This window comes from Sarcophilus harrisii, chromosome 2 (genome assembly GCF_902635505.1).
Source record: "Sarcophilus harrisii chromosome 2, mSarHar1.11, whole genome shotgun sequence".
Taxonomy (NCBI): domain Eukaryota; kingdom Metazoa; phylum Chordata; class Mammalia; order Dasyuromorphia; family Dasyuridae; genus Sarcophilus; species Sarcophilus harrisii.
The window spans coordinates 494,465,086-494,482,632 of NC_045427.1; the positions used below are offsets into that span (position 1 = coordinate 494,465,086).

Here is a 17,547-nt window from a genome sequence, read left to right on the forward strand (position 1 = left end):
TCCTTCTCCTAGTCCCTGTCTTTTCAAACCCACTGTGCTCTGTGACTAGGAGGACGAGAACTGGATCCTGAGAGCAGCACTCCGAAACTACAGGTAAGGGAAAATGGGGAAGCTTACTCCCTCCTGGACACCGTTCCAGCCTCTCCACCTGTGGGATACAGCTTGCCTCTCTTTGTTTCTATCTTCCTTTTTTTTTTTCTTTCTCATTCTGACTCTGTCTTTGCCTCTCCATTTCATGTCTCTGTCTGTGACTTGGATTTTCTCTGAAGTGTGAGGTTTCCCTCTAATGTGATCCAGGGCTATGAGCTTTTGCCTTTTTCACTCCCCCAAACCTTTCAGACTCTCAGATCAATCTCCACATTTCTTTCTCTATCCTCCCCTTTCTTGTACTCCTTCTATCTTTGCATTCTTCTTTCTTCCTTTGCTTTTGTTCTCTAGCCTTTCTTATTAAAATGCTACTTTAAAAATGGCTTTTCTACTCTCTCTCTCTCTCTCTCTCTCTCTCTCTCTCTTTCTCACACACACACACACACACACACACACACACACTCCTTTCTTTCTATCTCTGCCTCTCCCTCTCTCCCTTCTTTTAACTTTCATGGTCTCATTCCCACTTTCCAAGCTTCCTAGCCTTTTCACTGTGGACAGGGAAGAGAGAAAGACAGAGACAAAGAGACCAAGGACAGAATGGAAGGGAAAATGCCAGGAAAGAGGGAGAGAAGGATGAATTAAGATTGGGAGAGAAGAGAAAGTGTAGAAAAATAGGAAAAGAGAGAGAGGGTCATTGCACCATGAAATGTCTCCCTATGTGTAATGAAGTTTTCTTCTGCACTCTACCTCTGTTTCCCCTTTCTCCTTTTCCTCTATATCAATTTTGTCTCCCAGTTTTCTCCTCTTCACTTCTGCTCTTGCCCCCTTCCTCTGGCTCAGGGGATTCCTAACCTTTTTGTGTAATGGTCCCCTTAGCATTCTAGTGAAGCCTATGGGCCCCTTCTCAGAATAATGTTTTTAATAAAGGAAAGAGAAGGGAACACAAATTTATAAAGTCCCTACTTTGTGCCAGGCATGGTGCTAAGAGCTTTTTACAAATACTATCTCATTTGATCCTCGCAACAACCCTGGAAGGTAGGTGCTTTATTATCCCCATTTTATAGTTGAGAATAGTGAAGCAAACATAAGTGAAGTGACTTGCCCAGATTGACACAGTATGTATCTGAGGTTAGATTCAATTCAGATCTTCACCCACCCTCCCCACCCCCACCCCCCAGGTCTGGTGCTTTATCTGCCTCTGGCCAAAATTTAAAATGAAAGAAAGTGCTAAATTTCAGCTAGAGGTTGTTCCCATTGAAAACAAAGATGTAATTTCTTTTCCCACTCAAGTTCCCCTTGAGATCTACCCACAGATCTCTTGGGTTAAGAAGGTCTTTTCAAGCCCTCAAAGAAGCCCCTATCCCAAAGAAGAAGCATTCTTCCTTAAGGGGGAAGCCTATGCTATTTTGATTCTCTCCCAGGGATACTGGACTGCCTGGGGCACTGAGCATTTACAGCTACACAGCTTAGGGCTGGGAGTCAAGAGGACACTCTGGAAGGCACAAGGGTGGAGATAGAAGACAGAGAATTTAAGGAAAGTGAGGGTATAAAAAAGGACCATAGAGTCCAGGAGCAATGGGGTTGAGCTCAAGTAGAAGTGGAATCCACTAAACTATAATAAGGATTTCTGCAGACCATTAATGACAATTTTAAAATGTAATATTTAGGTTTTAGGTATTTATTTCTGTTAAATATCCCCCAATTATATCTTCAATCTGGTTCAGGCTGCACACAGGAGTATTGTGGGCCATATTTGGCCCATGGGCTGTGTATTTGATACCTTTGTTATAGAGGGAGAAAAGCAGATTCCTCTGTACCCCAAGGAAAACACTGGGTAAGCAGAGGAGAGAAAAGGAGACTGCTGAGCAGGTACTTGGGGGGATTGGTAGAGAAGTGACTATCTCACTAAGTAACAGAATACCATGATAGGAAGGGGCCAACATGGCCTGAGTGACATTTGGGTTTCGAGTCTTTGTTGCCATTTATAGTGATTTTCACTGAGACTTAGAAGCTTATACTCTCATTCAGGACAACAAGCTTAAAGGACTCACAGCTTTCCATTGTCCTTGGGAGTGAACAAGGGCAATGGATATGAACAATGGTCATATCTGACCCAAAAATAATGGCATGCAATAAGCAGATGGGTATTTTCTCCATAATTGTCAGATCTTTGATCATGGGGTATGTACATAGGTTAACATAATGAGCCCAGGCTTAGAGTAAGAGTTACAGCCTCATGCTATGGTGAATGGCTTTATATTTTGACCAAACTTTCTCTAAAAGTTTGACTAACCTCTGGAACAGTCCTATGCTCTTGGGGCTTTAGAAAGGGTCCCATCTTCTGGCAAGACTACCAGTCAGAAGGGACTATCAGGAGGACTCTCTGGTCTGTTCATAGGATCATAAACCATGAGCTAGTCAAGAGTTGGAGGTAGTTTTTTAAAAAATGATGAGGAAGAAACTGGGGCTCAGAAAAGTTAAATGACCTTGCTCAAGGTCATATAAGTTTTAGGTCTTAAGAGGTAAGAATTGAATCCAGGTCCTATGAATTTAAAGTCAGTACCCTTCCCACTGTTTCAGGATGTCTCTTATTCTATGTTGTTCTCCATGGGATGTAGAATCCAAGCTCTGGGCATCTTGCCGAACCTCAAAGAGTAGGGAAATGATAGCTACTTGTAGACATTCACTCAAGTGGATAGCCACACATGGGTACCCCCTAACTTATGCCCCTGAAGCTCCCCCTTCCCAACAATTCAGCTCATCTCTCCACAGTCTCTACGTTAGGGCAAAGTGGCGCAGAAGAAGAGGCAGGAGCCAGTGTCTCAACTTCTAGGAGAATTCTTTTATTCTACTTCCTAGGCAGGGTCTATTGTGCAGGGACCATGGAGTTGAGAGGGCCCATAATTGCACCTCCAGGTCAGTGCAGGACTTTGTGGCTTGGCTACTCCTCATTCAAGCCCTTCTGAAAGGAAACAAAGCCCGAGTCAGTTCTGTGGGAAGGGAATCAGGGATCAAAATTGTGGAAGAAGGGTCTGGTTCTGGGCTTCAATGCAACTTACGGTGCATCCTGGGGGAAGGACAGATTGGGAGCTTTTTGACAGAGGAACTTGTGTGGGAGTCTCTTGGGAATCTGTGTAAAAGTTCCCCAGGGTTTGGATCACAGGGGGAATATGGTGAGGGAAAAGTGGTAGAGGTCAAGAATCTCAAGAGTTGTAATGGATTCAGTTCCAGGGATGACAATAAGCCTGGTCATGAGATTTATAGAATCATATAATTTTAGAGCTAGAAAGGACTTTAACATTTTTTCTAGTCAAATCTTCTCATTTTATAGAAATGGAAATTGAGACTCAGTCATTGAGGAATGATTTACTGAAGGTTGGGGTATGGAACCAACATTTGAGAGACCCAGAGAAATCCAGTGGTTGAGAAACCACGTGTGGAGAGCTGTATGCAGGCTGACTGACAGAGGGATGTCTGAGGGAGGTCCCATCTCTGAGGAACAAATGGTGTCCAGGATGGGTGTGTTTGCTATGGTGATATGGGGCACTGGAGGTACAATATCTGGCAACTGGATAGGGAGTACTCTACATGAGAAGGGCTCACCTTGGCACTGATGTCCCGGCTCTTGGCTCGAAGCTTGTTGACCTGGGACTCAGCAATGTCGGCTCGTTCCTCAGCCTCATCCAGCTCATGCTGGACCTTGCGGAACTTGGACAGGTTGGTGTTGGCCTGTTCCTCCTGTGATAGGGGCAGGAAAAAGCTCAGAAGAAATCATTGGAGATAGAGTAACGATAGAAGGGGTTCCCTAGGCATCTTTGGTTTGGGGAATGAATTCCTTTTCCAACTGGGGCCTCAATAAGGCTACCCTAATCCAGCTCCTCTTCTCCTGTGTCCAACTCCTATGAAGGGGACACTCACCGCTTCCTCAGCTTGCCGTTTATAGGCCTTGACTTTCAGTTGTAACTTGTCCACCAGATCCTGCAGCCGAAGCAGGTTCTTCCTATCTTCCTCTGTCTGCCAGGGAACAGGAATGAAAAAGAAGTCACTGGAGAGCCCGATGCCTTTTTTTTCCCCCTAAATCCTTTTACTATTTTTTACTAAACTCTCTACTGGGAACTACCATTTTCTGCTTTTCACTCACTACCATAATGAACTTCTTATTATCATGGAAAAGAAACAGAGGGTAGTGGCAGGAATGAGTTGAGATTTTTTTAGTAAAAAAAGATGAGGTTCTGGGTTTGGGCTCTAGAGATGGGGTTCTTAACCTTTTTAGTGTCATGGATCCTTTTGGTAGTTTTATGAAGCTTATGAATGAGCTCTTTTCAGAGTAGTGTTTTAAATGCATGAAATAAGATTCAAAGGAAACAAGTTATTTTGACATATAGATATCAAAATGTTTTTAAAAATAAGCTCACTGATTTCAGGGAAGGAACTCTGCTCTTGAGTAAAGGCTGAGTTTGGTTCTAAAACCCCAGAAGTGATCTTCAGATTTTTCCTAAAATGGAATTGTCACATGGAAGGTGGTATGTTCTAGGTCCTTGGATAAGCAGTACTACTAGTACTTGCTCTAGAGACATAGTGGCATTTTAATTTCAGAAAGAAAGCATTTTCTCTAGAAAATAGATTCTAGAAAATAAAAACATCAAGTTTGAGCTGAATGTGGGATCATCTCCTTTGTTCTTGCCTAAAAGATTAAACGCATTTCAGATGATGTTTCTAGGATCTTGAGAGCTCTAAAACTTTTTAGGGGATGCTATGTTTACTTCCTGCTCTAAAATGTGGCTCTTGAACTTGGATGATCTTTATGCAGAATTCAGGACATATTCCCATGATGCTACACTTGGAAGTTGGTTTATGGGATTTGTAGGGACTGAGGACATGGAGTATGACTATGGATTGGGGCAGGGAGGAGGCCTTCGCTGCTGATTTCTCCATATCAGTAGTCTAAAGGGAACTAAATTAATAGGTCTCAAACCTGTGGCTGGTAACACTCTTGAGTGAAGTGGAGCCAGACTAAGATGCAGTTGGCAGAGCCGCTTGTAAGGAGCTTTCTCCATGGCTTAGGAGTCCCCATTTTGAGATTGATCCCCCTGTTCTAGATCAGAGGAGCTGATCCCTCAGTCCTGAGGCCATGCTGGGCTCACCTGGTAGGTGAGCTCCTTGATGCGCCGCTCACATTTCCTCATGCCCTTCACTGACTCAGCGTTGCGTTTCTGCTCGGACTCGAGCTCGTTCTCCAGCTCCCGCACACGGGCCTCCAGCTTCTGCAGCTGCTTCTTGCCCCCCTTGAGGGCAATCTGCTCAGCCTCATCCAGCCGGTGCTGCAGGTCTTTGATGGTCTGCTCCATGTTCTTCTTCATCCTCTCCAGGTGGGCACTGGTATCCTGTTCCTTCTTCAGCTCCTCAGCCATCATGGCTGCCTGGGGGCGGGACAGAGGGAGGGGGCCTCCTGTAGGTCTGGGCACATCAATGTCAAAGAGACTTTGGTCAGGGGTACGGTGGGCTCTGTACTCACATCAGTGATGGCCTTCTTAGCCTTCTCCTCGGCATTCCTGCACTCCTGCACTGCCTCCTCCACTTCTGTCTGGAGCTGAGACAGGTCTGCATCCATTTTCTTTTTCTGGTTGATGAGGCTGGTGTTCTAAATTGGGGGCAAACAAAGAAAATTCATGACTCACTGGATTAACTGTGTCCAAGGATGGTTTGCCCCCAACTATGCCCCCTAAACCAAGTTCAGCTCCTTTCTCTAAAAGAACATTAACAATGTAACTTTGAGTTATCTTTTGGTATAATTAAGTAGGATTTTAAGGTTTGAAAAACACTGTTCACAGCAGCCATGCTGCCACAGTGGGCTCAATGCTTATTATTCCCATTTTATAGAGGAGTGAATTGAGGGTCTTAGAAGTTAAGTACTTGTCCATGCTCACCTAGCTACTAAATATCTCAGCTAGAATTCAGATTGAATTCTTTCCAAGTTTAGTCTTCTTTTCACTACTCCAGGCTACCTTTATAAATAAATATCCTAGTTGAATAACTCTGGCATAATCAGATATATAATCAAAGGATCACAGGGTCTAGTGCTAGAAGGAACTTATTCCAGTGCCTTCATATATATAAATGAAGAAACTGAGGCTGGAAATGATAAAGAAATACATTTAGGTTTGATGCCAGAAAGACAATCTGACAGTTACCTATGAAGTCCATCTGATAGTTCTTTCTCATTGGAGGTCTTTAAGCATAGGCTGGATGACCATTTATTGGGGTATTATAGTTGGGATTCTTTTTCAAAGAAGTTCTAATTAGACGAGATGCTTGCCAGGGTCCCTTCCAATTCTCAAGTTCTATAATTTTGTGTTAAGTGTTATATTCAGAGATGACAGCCAACAATTGATTTTGTTTAGGATCACCTCTGTTGATACTGTTAAAAAATTACAATCAGGGGTCTGCTGGAATCAGCTCAGGTTTGAGAGTCAATTGTTACTCTGAGCTTATGCATTTACACCTCAAAAATGGGCAGGCTACAAACCAGGGCTTCATCTATTATGTTATTGATTTGCAGAAGTAAAAAGCAGATTAAATGTATGTAAGTCTTCAGAGACCTGACTGTTATATATTTGGCAGCAGACCCTCGGCCGATGACCAGTGGTGTTCTGCATGATTTGGGATGTTCCTCTCTCACCTGGGAGTGGAGCAGCTGCACCCGCTCGCTGGTCTCGATGAGCTCCTGCTCAGCCAGCTTCCGGGCCCTCTCCGTCTGCTCCACCACAGCCCGTAGCTCCTCCAGCTCCGCCTGTAGCAGGTTGTTGCGGCGTTCCACAATGGCGATGTTCTCCTTCAGGTCATCGTTGGCCCGGACTGCATCGTCCAGTTGGATCTGAGTGTCCTGAGAATAAGAGGAACTGGCAGTAGGTGACAACTGAGTAGGATGATGAGAATGACTCCATGTGGGCTGGCCCAGGCAGCCAGGAGATCCAAAATGGACTCAAGATCTGGGGGTGTCCACCCCTCAGGCCCTGACCAGGGCTGGTAGTGGCAGGGCTGCCTCTGGTTCTGAGAAAGCTGACCTACCTTGAGCAAGCCCTGTAGGGTCTTGACTTGCTTCTGGGCCTCTGCTGCTATGCGATTAGCATGGCTGAGCTGGATCTCCATCTCGTTGAGGTCCCCCTCCATCTTCTTCTTCACCCGCAGCGCCTCGTTACGGCTGCGCGTCTCTGCATCCAGGGAGGTCTGCAGGGAGTCCACCACCCGCAGGTGATTGCGCTTGGCCTGCTCCATCTCCTCGTCCTTCTCCGCCAGCTTCCGCTCAATCTCCGCCTTGATCTGGTTGAACTCCAACTGGGCCCGAAGGATCTTCCCCTCTTCATGCTCCAGGGAGGCCTGGAAAGATGGAGGAAAGGCGAGAGGAGTGGGACAAGTTATAGATGCTGAGTGAGGTTCAGAATAAGGGAGGGAGGAGACACTGGCGTCAAGGGTCCAGAGGCAGGACAAGCCCAGCTCAAACACCACCCAGTTCATGCTGACTGAGCCAGCCTGAGTAAATCCCTCAGACCCTCATTGCCCCAGGAAGCTTATTCTCCAAAACTACATATTGCAGGACAAGTCTTGTTCTTTCACATTGGTAGATGGCCAGATCTGCATGGGTTTCTCCCTGAGGAACTCCCCATTCTAATAAAATCACAAGCTGAGTCAAAAAAAAAAAAAAAAAAAAAAAAAAAAAAAAAAAAAAAAAAAAAAAAGAAAGAAATAAGGGAGTGGGACATAAAGATGATATAGAAGAAGAAAACCAGAGCCCCATTGGAGATTTTGTAGACAAAGGAGAAGTAATATAAAGATAACAGAGTAAAAAGAAGGGAGACAGGTACAGTGGGAATTAGGGAGAAGAAAAGAGCCCTGGATTGAGATTCAGAGATCCTGGGCTTGAATCTCAGCTTTACCACTTACTATCTGGAAGACCTGACGAGAGTTATTTAGAGGAATCAGTTTCCTCATCCGTCAAAGGAAAGAGTTGGACCAGATGACCTTTAAGGCCTTTTCAAGGTCAAACTCTATGATTTGGGAGCCCCTGGGAAGAAGACAGATAGCAGAAGACTGAAAGCAGATAGGTGGATGGAATTTGAAAGGCAGATGTGGAGAAATAGAGGTAAGAGAGAATGTGGGTGAGTTGCAGGGGAAGGAAGGTAGGAGACAGAGAAAGGAAGGGTACAGTAGGGGTAGGGGCTCTCTTACCTCTGCTTCCTCCAGGGCTGACTGCAGTTCCAGCTTCTCTGCCTCCAGCTGTTTCCGGATCTTCTCTAGCTCATGGATGCTCTTCCCAGTAGAGCCCAACTGTTCTGTCAAGTCTGAGATCTCCTCTGTGGGGCAAAGACAGAGGACATGGTTAGGGGGTTGAGATCCTTGGTATGATGCTCCAGGGGAGGGATACTCCAGGAGAGCTGGGGCCAACATATGGTCATTTCTTTCCTGAGCCATCAGTTGAACAAGTGGTTGGGAGATAATGGTGGCAGGGCTCACTCCTCACCACACCTGCTGCTACTCCCTTTCTCCCCCTGATTCCTCCCCAACTCACCCTGGAGGTTCTTGTTTTCCCTCTTGAAAGTTTCCAGATGCTCCAGGGATTCCTCATAGGCGTTCTTTAGCTTGAAGAGCTCGGTGCTGAGGGAGCGAGCCTCCTTCTGAGAGGATTCCAGTTCTGACTGAGATTCCTCATACTTCTGCTTCCACTCAGCAAGGATCTATCCATGAACAAGGATCATATCAATGGACCGATTCTCAGGGCTAGCTTTTTCTTCTATCAGCTCCACACCAAAGGTTCTGGGATAGACTCTGTGACCTTTGACTTGTATTTCTATTCATAGTTCTGTCTCCTTCATCCTTTTCCTGCAGATTACTCCCTTCCATTTACCCCTTTAATGCTATCTTTCTCTTTCACCTTGTTCCTATGCCATATTCCCTCTTCTTTTTGCCCTTTTTTCCTCTTCCTTCTCCCTCATCTCCCTACTTAGACTCTCCCTATCTTTAATTTTCTTCCTCATCTTTCTTTCCCAGTTCTCTTTCTTCCTCCTTTTCTTCCACATCTTGTCCAAGTTTCTCTGAATCTTGCCAAGGACCAAGAATGGGGACAAGGTCATTCTACAAAGTCTCCAGGTTCTATCCCTCTCAGCCCTATTCACTGGGGTCTTCTTCCATAGCCACTCCTTGGCCCATTTCTTCTTCCACATCCTTCACTTCCTTGCCTTCCTTGACTCCTAGCCTCCCATCTACCCATCTGCTTGGCTTCCTGTCCCCACATCTCTCTCTTTGCCTCTTCTCCGTGCCTGGGCCCTTCCTTCTGGCATCTCTCAGCTTCTCCTGGTTTTCTTTGGCTCCCTTACTCTTATCTAGCTTTCTCTTCCTTCTGTTCTCCTGCCTCTTGTTCTAGCTCCATTGTGGAGATTCCAGCCCCTTGTCTTTCTGTCTTTCTTCAGTTGCAGCACGGCCCTCCCAGCAAAAAGAACTGCATTTGGAGTCACAGCCCCTGGACTTACCCCCTGGTACCTGCCTGACCCTGAGCAAGTCTGGTGAGAATAGGGCTAAAAGAAGGCGCACATCTGTAAGAAGGTGTCGGGCATAAATGTCCGTAAGCGTCCCTTTGGGCTCTGGAGCAATGATGGGATCTGCCCTCTGACCCTGAGCCTGCCCCTCTCCATTCTGTGCTCACCTTGTCAAAGTTCCTCTGTTTCTTGTCCAGAGCAGCAGCGGCCGCATTGGACCTTTCCACATCCACCATGAGGTCCTCGATCTCATTCTGCAGCCGGTGCTTGGTCTTCTCCAGGGATGAGCATTTGGCATTCACGGCCTCCACAGCCTCCTCTGCATCCTGCAGCCTCTGGGCCAGCTTCTTCCTACCCAGGGTGGAGGTGGGGAACAAAGGCAAGCAGTGTGAACCTTCTGGAAAATGATTCCTCGATATTCCTGTGGCTTGCAAGGCCACTTAGTTAATCTAGAACCTTGTTAGAGAAACCTAGAACAGCCTGAGGCTGGGTACCAGAGTGAGCCTGGCAACACAGAAACAGCCCAGTGATTCAAGATTAGCAACTACTGGGAGTCTTAGAATCTTTCTTAAAGAAACCTAAAACAGTGTTCAGCCAGGCAACAGAGTGACTTAGAGAGCACGAAAATGCTGTAGTGACTAGAAGAGGAGTTAGGAGCACTGGAGTGATCCAGAACCCATGCTAGAGAAACCTAGAACAGATAATCCAAGAACAGGTATCAGCACAACCTAGAGCACACACAATTGACACACAAGCTCCAGGACATTAACTTAAGACAAGAAACACCAGTATCACATTCAGAAAGAAATGTTTTTACAACCTGGTATAAAGTTCTAGATAAAAAATATGATGGAAAAATATATTTCTTGCACTGAGTTCATATATCCTGCCATGAAGCCCTTCCCAGGCTTCAATGCCCTGCCACAAGTTGTAACTCTCTGCACACAGACAAACCTTTTGTTCGTCTTATATTCAAATCCAAAATATAATGCGAGCAAAAAGCTTCCCTGAGAGGAGAAGATGCAGGGAAGGAGTTTGTCTCCCACCCCCAAGGAGCTTCTTTCCGAAGGCCTGGCCCCGAGCCCCGAGCCCTGCTCCGTGTGTGGCAGAGGAGATTGGGAAAGCCCCCCACACTCACTTGGCCTCTTCCAGCTCCTCGGTCCTCTGGATGGCGTCCGTCTCGTACTTGGTCCTCCACTGAGCCACCTCCGAGTTAGCCTTGGACAGGACCCGCTGCAGCTCAGCCTTGGCCTCCGTCTCCTCCTCATACTGCTCCCTCAGGAGGTCACAGTCGTGGCGGGCCGACTGCAGGGCATGGGCCAGGGCGTTCTTTGCCTGAGAGTGGGGTGGATGGAAGAGGAAGAGAATATTTGTACCATTCCTGGTTGTAGTAGTGAGAAAAATCCTATTTTCCATGCCCCATGGGGTTTTTTCCCCCATCAGTTTCCCTACTATTAATTTCTTAGTGTCTATCTTTAGTCCTTACCCCACCCCATTAATACAGTAAATAAATCTGTAAGTATTTATTGAAACTTATTCTGTGTCCTAGGATTGAGGTTGTAGGTTGAGGGATGGAAGGGACCTCAAAGGCTATTGAGTCCAATGCCCCCATTTTACAGAGGGCATGTATCTGAGGTGTCCCTGACTCCAACTTTGGAGTCTCTCCTGTCTCATGCTCTTTCTAGAATTCAGTGCTGGGATCCTCACCTCACCCCCATATTTTACAGATGAGGAGACTAAGGCCCAGAGACGTTATAGAACTTGCCCAGGTTCACATAGTAAGTAGCTGAGCCAGGGTTCAAAGCTCTGTCTTTTGACTCCAGGGCCTGGGCTGCATCTTCAAGTTCCACCAAGGGTATTGGTTCCTCCCTTCCTTGCCATCTCTCCGTTTCCTCATCCTCAGCTATCTATGGGCTCTCTTTCTTTCCTAGATCATTTGTAAGTCCCTCAGTCATTGGAAACAAGCCTCCGTTGAGCTGCAGGTAGTGAATGAGACTGAGAGAATCGAGGGGCACCTGGAGTGTCAGGGCTAAGCATCCCTCAGCAAATGTTTCTTTTGGAGGTCTGGGGAAGCAACAGGGAAGTGGTAGGTCTCCTTTAGGGTTATAGGAGAGAATGGGGAGATGCTGATTCTGCTCTCCATCAGGAGAATATTTAGGAGACTGAAAATGGATGAGAAGGCCCAGGCTCACCTTGACTTCCTCTTCCAGCTGCCTCTTGAGATCTTCCATTTGCTGTGTGTAGGTGAGCTTGCCTCGGGTCAGCTGGGAGATCAGGGCCTCCTTCTCATCCAGCTGGCGGGACAGTTCACCTGGAGAAGCAGAGAGCATGTATTTAGCTCCTGAAGGTCAGTAACCTTCCTCCCTACCCCCAAACTGAGTTCTGACTCCTAGTCTCAGATCTCTGGAGTGATGTGGAACAGGGACTTGGAGTGTCTGGGTCAGGGGAAGGGCAGGAGGCTGGTAGGAGTGACCCTGAGGGCCTGCTTTAGGGGATGAGGTGGCCCAGGTCTGCCTATACAGGGTTGTTCATGGAGTGCTCCATCTTGGCCCAGCCCAGTCTCACCATTTTCTGTCTGCAACTTGGCCCTTTGGCTGGTGAGATCATTGACAGAACGCTGTGTCTCCTCGGCCTTGCTGCGGTGCTCATTCATTTGGTCTTCCAGGGTTCGGCACATCTTCTCCAGGTTAGCCTGAGGATGGAGAGAGTGATGAGACAGGGAGGAACAGACTTGGGTCCTGGTAGTGAGCCACTGAGGGAGAAGGAATGGGCAGAAAGCATAGCCGTAGGGGAGGAGTGAAGGAAGGAAGAAGCAGCAGGGAAAAGGAAGGCCCTGGAAGGAGAAAGGTCCGGAAGAACCAGCCCGGCTTGCACAGCATGCAGGCCACCTCGTTGTCCTCACCAGTACCCTGTGGGGCAGGGCTATTCCTTTCCTTCTCTCACGGGGAGGACAGAACTTAGGGACTGGCCCAGAGTCCCTCAGTTAGTGAGTTGTTGGAGACTGGATTTGAAGTCAGGTCTTTCTGAGCCCAAGCCCCCTGCCCCATCTACTCTGCCAGCTACCTGCTTGTGATCAAGGGAAGCAGGGATGGCCCCAAAGGACGAGAAGAGCGCCAGGGGCAATACAGGGGATGGCCAGACTTCACAGAGAAGAAATGAAATCAGGAGATGGTGAGGACATGGAGCCAGGTCTGGAGCCTGAGGGCGAGAGGCCCCGCCAGGCCGGCCTCCTTCAGGCCCTCCTCACCTTGGCCTTGATGATCTGCTCCATGTTGGAGGTGACGTCATCCAGCTCCAGCTTGAACTCGCTCTTCTCCTTCTCCAGCTTCTGCTTGACCCTCTGCAGGTTGTCAATCTGCTCCCCCAGCTCAGCCACACTGTCTGCGTGCTTCTTGCGCAGGGCGGCCGCTGTGGCCTCGTGCTGCAGGGTCGCTTCCTCCAGGTCCCTGCGCATCTTCTGGAATTCTGCCTCCCTCTTCTTGTTCATCTCGATCTGGACAGAAGTGGCCCCCCCGGCCTCCTCCAGCCTCTCACTGATCTCCTCCAGCTCCCTGGATAAATCCGAGCGCAGCTTCTCCACTTTGGCCCGAGCTGTCCTCTCTGCTTCCAGCTCCTCCTCCAGCTCCTCGATTCGAGCCTGGGGACAGAGAGAAGAGACATTACTTACTCAGAGAGGCAGAGTTTTCCACTGTGGAACTCTCAAGTCAGCATCTAAGGTCTAATTTGTCATCTTCTACAAGTTATAGGATCATAAATTTTGAGTTAGAAGGGATTTAAGAAGTCATTGAACCCCATCCTCATTTTATATGAGAGTAAACTGAGGCTCAGAGACATTAAGTGGCTTTCACAGCTGTTGGAGTGTTGGAGGTGGGATTTGAAGTCTTTCTGACTTAGCATCCAGCACTATATCTAAAAGCCATATTGCCCCTCTGATTATAGCATCCCTTAGATCTAAATTCTATAGGATCTAAACACTTCAGAATTTCACCTTGAAACGAGCCCTCATTTATTTTTTAGAGACTTTGGAGAATAGCACACTGATTATGAAAAGTATTGAAACTAGCTCTTGAAGTAGGTTGAAGTCCTTTGTTCAAAGGTCTGTGACTGTCATTTAAAGTATCTTTGTAGCATATCAAATGAGAAAGGAGGATATAAGAGTATTGAAGACCAGAAGGACAAACTGTCTGACCTAGAACTTTTAAAAAGTCAAAGAATCAAGTTGAAGCATTAGCCTTTTGAGATATGGGAAAGTCATATTCTTTTTTAGTGAAAAACTTTTTATTCAGAGAATGAACTCAAAACCCTCTGTTTTCTAGAAGAAGGTTTGTTTGATTGTCACAGGCTATCTCACAAGAAGGTCATGTCTTCCAAAGGCCTCTAAAGCCAAGGTTTAACAGGTGAAAACATGGATCCGTCCCTTCTTGAGAAGACTTTCTGTTGCCTGTGTTCAAATTTATCATAATTTTCAACATGAATCAATTAAAAATAGGTCTAATTTTATCCTATTGCTGAACAAATGCTATTATGGAGAAGACCAGTTAGGAGAGACAAAGCCTCATGCTGGATTTTCATAGATATTTTTAGAAGAAAGAAAATGAGGGGGAGAAGAGGCTAAGAGAAAATTTAAATCCATCCTTTATCACTTATTACTTAGTTTTATCTTGTGCAAATTATTATATCTCTTTAAACTTTAATTTTTTCATCTATAAAATGAGTAAATTGAACTGGAAGGTTCTAAATCCCTGTTCCTAAGAGAGGAGATAAAAGTCAAGTGAGAGAACAATGAAATGAAAGATAAGGGGTACTGGATTCGACTCGGTGATTGCCAAGGAGCCTTCCAACTTGAGAATTCTGAGTCTGTTGTGATGAGAATGGAAAGGAAAGAAGGGGAGAACTCTATGACTATAATTCTGGGAAATATAAGCCATATGAGAAAGGCCTCCTGGCTTCTTTGGTCCAAGGAATTAAATATAGAAGAAGGAGGAAGGTGACAAACTATAAGTCTATGAATGGATACTATTGCTATGGGTTACAGTTCACTTGTTCCCATTGCCATAACAGGATAAGCAGACTTCATTTTCCTCCCTAAGGAGGTTCTCATAATATCAGTACTACCCCAGGAGGAAAGGAGTAATATGATGTGGTGGAAAGAACCATTGGATTGGTAGTCAGTAAACTCATGTTCAAATCCTGAACATGTTATTTATTACCTGAATGGTTTTTGGAAAATGATTTAACTTTCCTGAGCCTTAGTTTTCTCAGTTGTGAAAATGAGAAACTTGGGTTACATGATCTCTAAGTTTCCTTGTTGACTTATCATCCTCTGAATTCCCACAATGTTGAAATTTAAAGCAAATTAGAATCCTGTCTGATGAGTTGTGATTTTTTTGTAATGATTTGCTTTCCTCATCCAGAACTTAAGTATAGTGATGTCCCTGTTGGGGTTAACTAGAATGAGCAAGTTCCTGATTTTCAGCTAAGAAAGGGCTTGGTAGTCCTTCATGGGATTGTTGATGTGTCTCTATTTTCTTCTTGACTGGTTCATGATGGGGTTCTAGTCCTTGACTTTATCTGACAATCTTATGAGCAGGGGAAGCCATGGAGGGTCCAGTTGGGGAAGTCAAGAACTAGACAAATATTTCTGTGCCTTGTGATCCACTTTATTCCTAGGCCTTACCTGGAGTTCTTTGAGTTTCTTCTGCAGTTGAATGCCCAGAGCTTGCTCATCTTCAATTCTTGCATTGAGAGCATTCAATTCAAAGTCCTTCCTGTGGAAGAAGGAGGTATGAGTATGAGAGAGAAAGAGATAGCAGTTAGGTGTCCTGTAAGAACCTCAACTACTTATGCTAGATGGTACAGTGGATAGAGTGCTGGGCTTGAAGTGAAGAGGATCCATCTTCCTGCATTCACATTTGACCTCAGGCACTAATTGTATGACCCTGGGCAAGTCACTTAACCCTGTTTGCCTCAGTTTCCTCATGTATAGAAATAAGCTGCAGAAAGAAATAGCAAATCACTCTAGAATCTTTGCCAAGAAAAACCTCAAATGGGGTCCTGAAGACTTGGATGCAACAGAATAAGAGACTCTATTGTAGAGCAGAGATCTTTTTTTGATTGAGAGTCAGTAGATTTGGATTCTGTCATTAAATTCAGTCATTAACTAATTGTGTAATCTGAAGCAAGTCATTTAAATCCTTTGGAAGTTTCAGCTAGGCATCAGTATTATCATCTATATAATAAGGGGTTGATTAAATGATGTCTAAATTCCTTGTTTAAAAAATCATTGAAACTAATGTAGATTACCTCTATTTTTTTTTTTTTTTTTTTTTGGCTGAGGCAATTGGGGTTAAGTGACTTGCCCAGGGTCACACAGCCAGGCAGTGTTAAGTGTCTGAGGTCAAATTTGAACTCAGGTCCTCTTGACTTCAGGGCTAGTGCTCTATCCATTGCGCCACCTAGCTGCCCCTACCTCTGTTTTAACTCTAAAATTCAACGGTTTTGTGATTTTATGATCTTGGATATCACTTAAACTTTTTTGGTCTGAGTATCCTAATCTGTAAAATGGATATGCTATTAGCCCTACATACCTTATTGCTCGTTTTGGAACCTAACAAGATTATTCATTCATTTATTCATAGTTCTGAACAACAATTTTAATAAGAATAGGGATCATCTTTTACATCTTATAACACTTGTGCTACACATTTTTGAGATATTGTTTGATGAAAGAACCCATCTATTCAATACCAACATTTTCCTAGAGAGCTTAGGTAGTTGGGGATCTCAGAAAAACACAATCTCTAAAAATGGAAATCAAGGCTCCGTCAGAGGCTGATAAAGAGACAGAGTGGGTGTTTATAAGCAGGCTATAGACTATCACCAAAGACAACTCGTGAACACAAAGTGACATAAAAAATATAATCAAAGAGACATATTACTAGCAGAAAAGGTATGGCTAATCAGGTCAATAAGAAAAATAATCTTTCTTAGCTAAGTAAGGGATGGGAAGATTGTGGGGCACACTGTACTTTTTCAGCCGCTCATCCAACTGTTGCTTATCATTCTCCAGGTCCATGATACTCTCTTGGGTCAGTTTTAGATCACCTTCTAACTTTCGCTTTGCCCTCTCTAGATCCATCCGAATCTTCTTCTCCTGTTCCAGGGATCCCTCCAGCTAGCATAGAGAAAGAAAATAGGCCAACAATTCAGGATGAGATGGGGGATCCTGACTTAATAATCTTGTGAGATCCATCACCCCCATAATGGAAAAATCATAATTGATAAATTGGCGACGGAAGAAGTCCAGTTTTAGATTGGCCAAGATTCTACTTGACAGACATCACTAGAGGTATATAGATGAACCTCCAAATTTATATGGAATGATCACTGAAGATTAGATTTCATATGGAATCTTAGGATCCCTAACAATCCCTTTTTGAATTGAAACTCACACAATTGTTAAGAACTTGCATCCCTTCCCAAACATTCTGTTTAAGGCAGGAAAAATGGGTTTGAATTTGGGTGACAATGGAGATCCCTCACCTATCTCAGATAATACTGATGAGATTAGGTTAATGACTAGGATCTAAGAATCATTTTCTCAGTCTTTTCTATTTTTTCTCCTGATAATGTAACATAAAAAAGAAAGATTTTTCTCCTCTAGTCCTATCCAAAACCCTGCAAAAGCTATACTAATATGGTATTGCAGTCCCACAACTGGCCATCTACTTACATCATCCACTTGCTGTTCCAGCTTGACCTTGGCCTTAGTTAAGGTGTTGACTTTGTCCTCCTCAGCCTGTAGGTCATCCAGTGCTTGCTGGTGGGCTTCCTGCAGGGCTTTCTTTTCCTTAGTCAGCTTGACAATGATCTCGTCCAGACCAGCCATTTCCTCTGTTAAGTTCTTGACCTAGCATTCAAGAAACCC

At 45.1% G+C, this 17,547-nt stretch overlaps 1 protein-coding gene across 2 annotated transcripts in view; it reads right to left on the reverse strand.

Moving 5' to 3' along the window:
* Positions 1-2,912: 2,912 nt before the first annotated feature.
* Positions 2,913-17,547, reverse strand: part of LOC100925998 (myosin-7) — a 30,638-nt gene continuing 16,003 nt past the window's right edge. The window contains exons 24-40 of one of the 2 annotated variants that reach the window (XM_031955061.1): positions 17,353-17,529; positions 16,649-16,794; positions 15,298-15,388; positions 12,868-13,257; positions 12,186-12,312; positions 11,813-11,931; positions 10,759-10,955; positions 9,788-9,971; positions 8,657-8,822; positions 8,317-8,441; positions 7,159-7,467; positions 6,770-6,973; positions 5,606-5,731; positions 5,235-5,510; positions 4,009-4,104; positions 3,694-3,828; positions 2,913-3,049 (exon numbers count right to left, since the gene is read on the reverse strand). In XM_031955061.1, the coding sequence (XP_031810921.1) occupies positions 3,032-3,049; positions 3,694-3,828; positions 4,009-4,104; positions 5,235-5,510; positions 5,606-5,731; positions 6,770-6,973; positions 7,159-7,467; positions 8,317-8,441; positions 8,657-8,822; positions 9,788-9,971; positions 10,759-10,955; positions 11,813-11,931; positions 12,186-12,312; positions 12,868-13,257; positions 15,298-15,388; positions 16,649-16,794; positions 17,353-17,529 (2,886 nt within the window). In that variant the 3' untranslated portion in view covers positions 2,913-3,031. Of the gene's footprint in view, positions 3,053-3,693; positions 3,829-4,008; positions 4,105-5,234; positions 5,511-5,605; positions 5,732-6,769; positions 6,974-7,158; positions 7,468-8,316; positions 8,442-8,656; positions 8,823-9,787; positions 9,972-10,758; positions 10,956-11,812; positions 11,932-12,185; positions 12,313-12,867; positions 13,258-15,297; positions 15,389-16,648; positions 16,795-17,352; positions 17,530-17,547 lie in introns of both variants that reach the window. The other variant, XM_031955060.1, reaches the window with a different exon arrangement.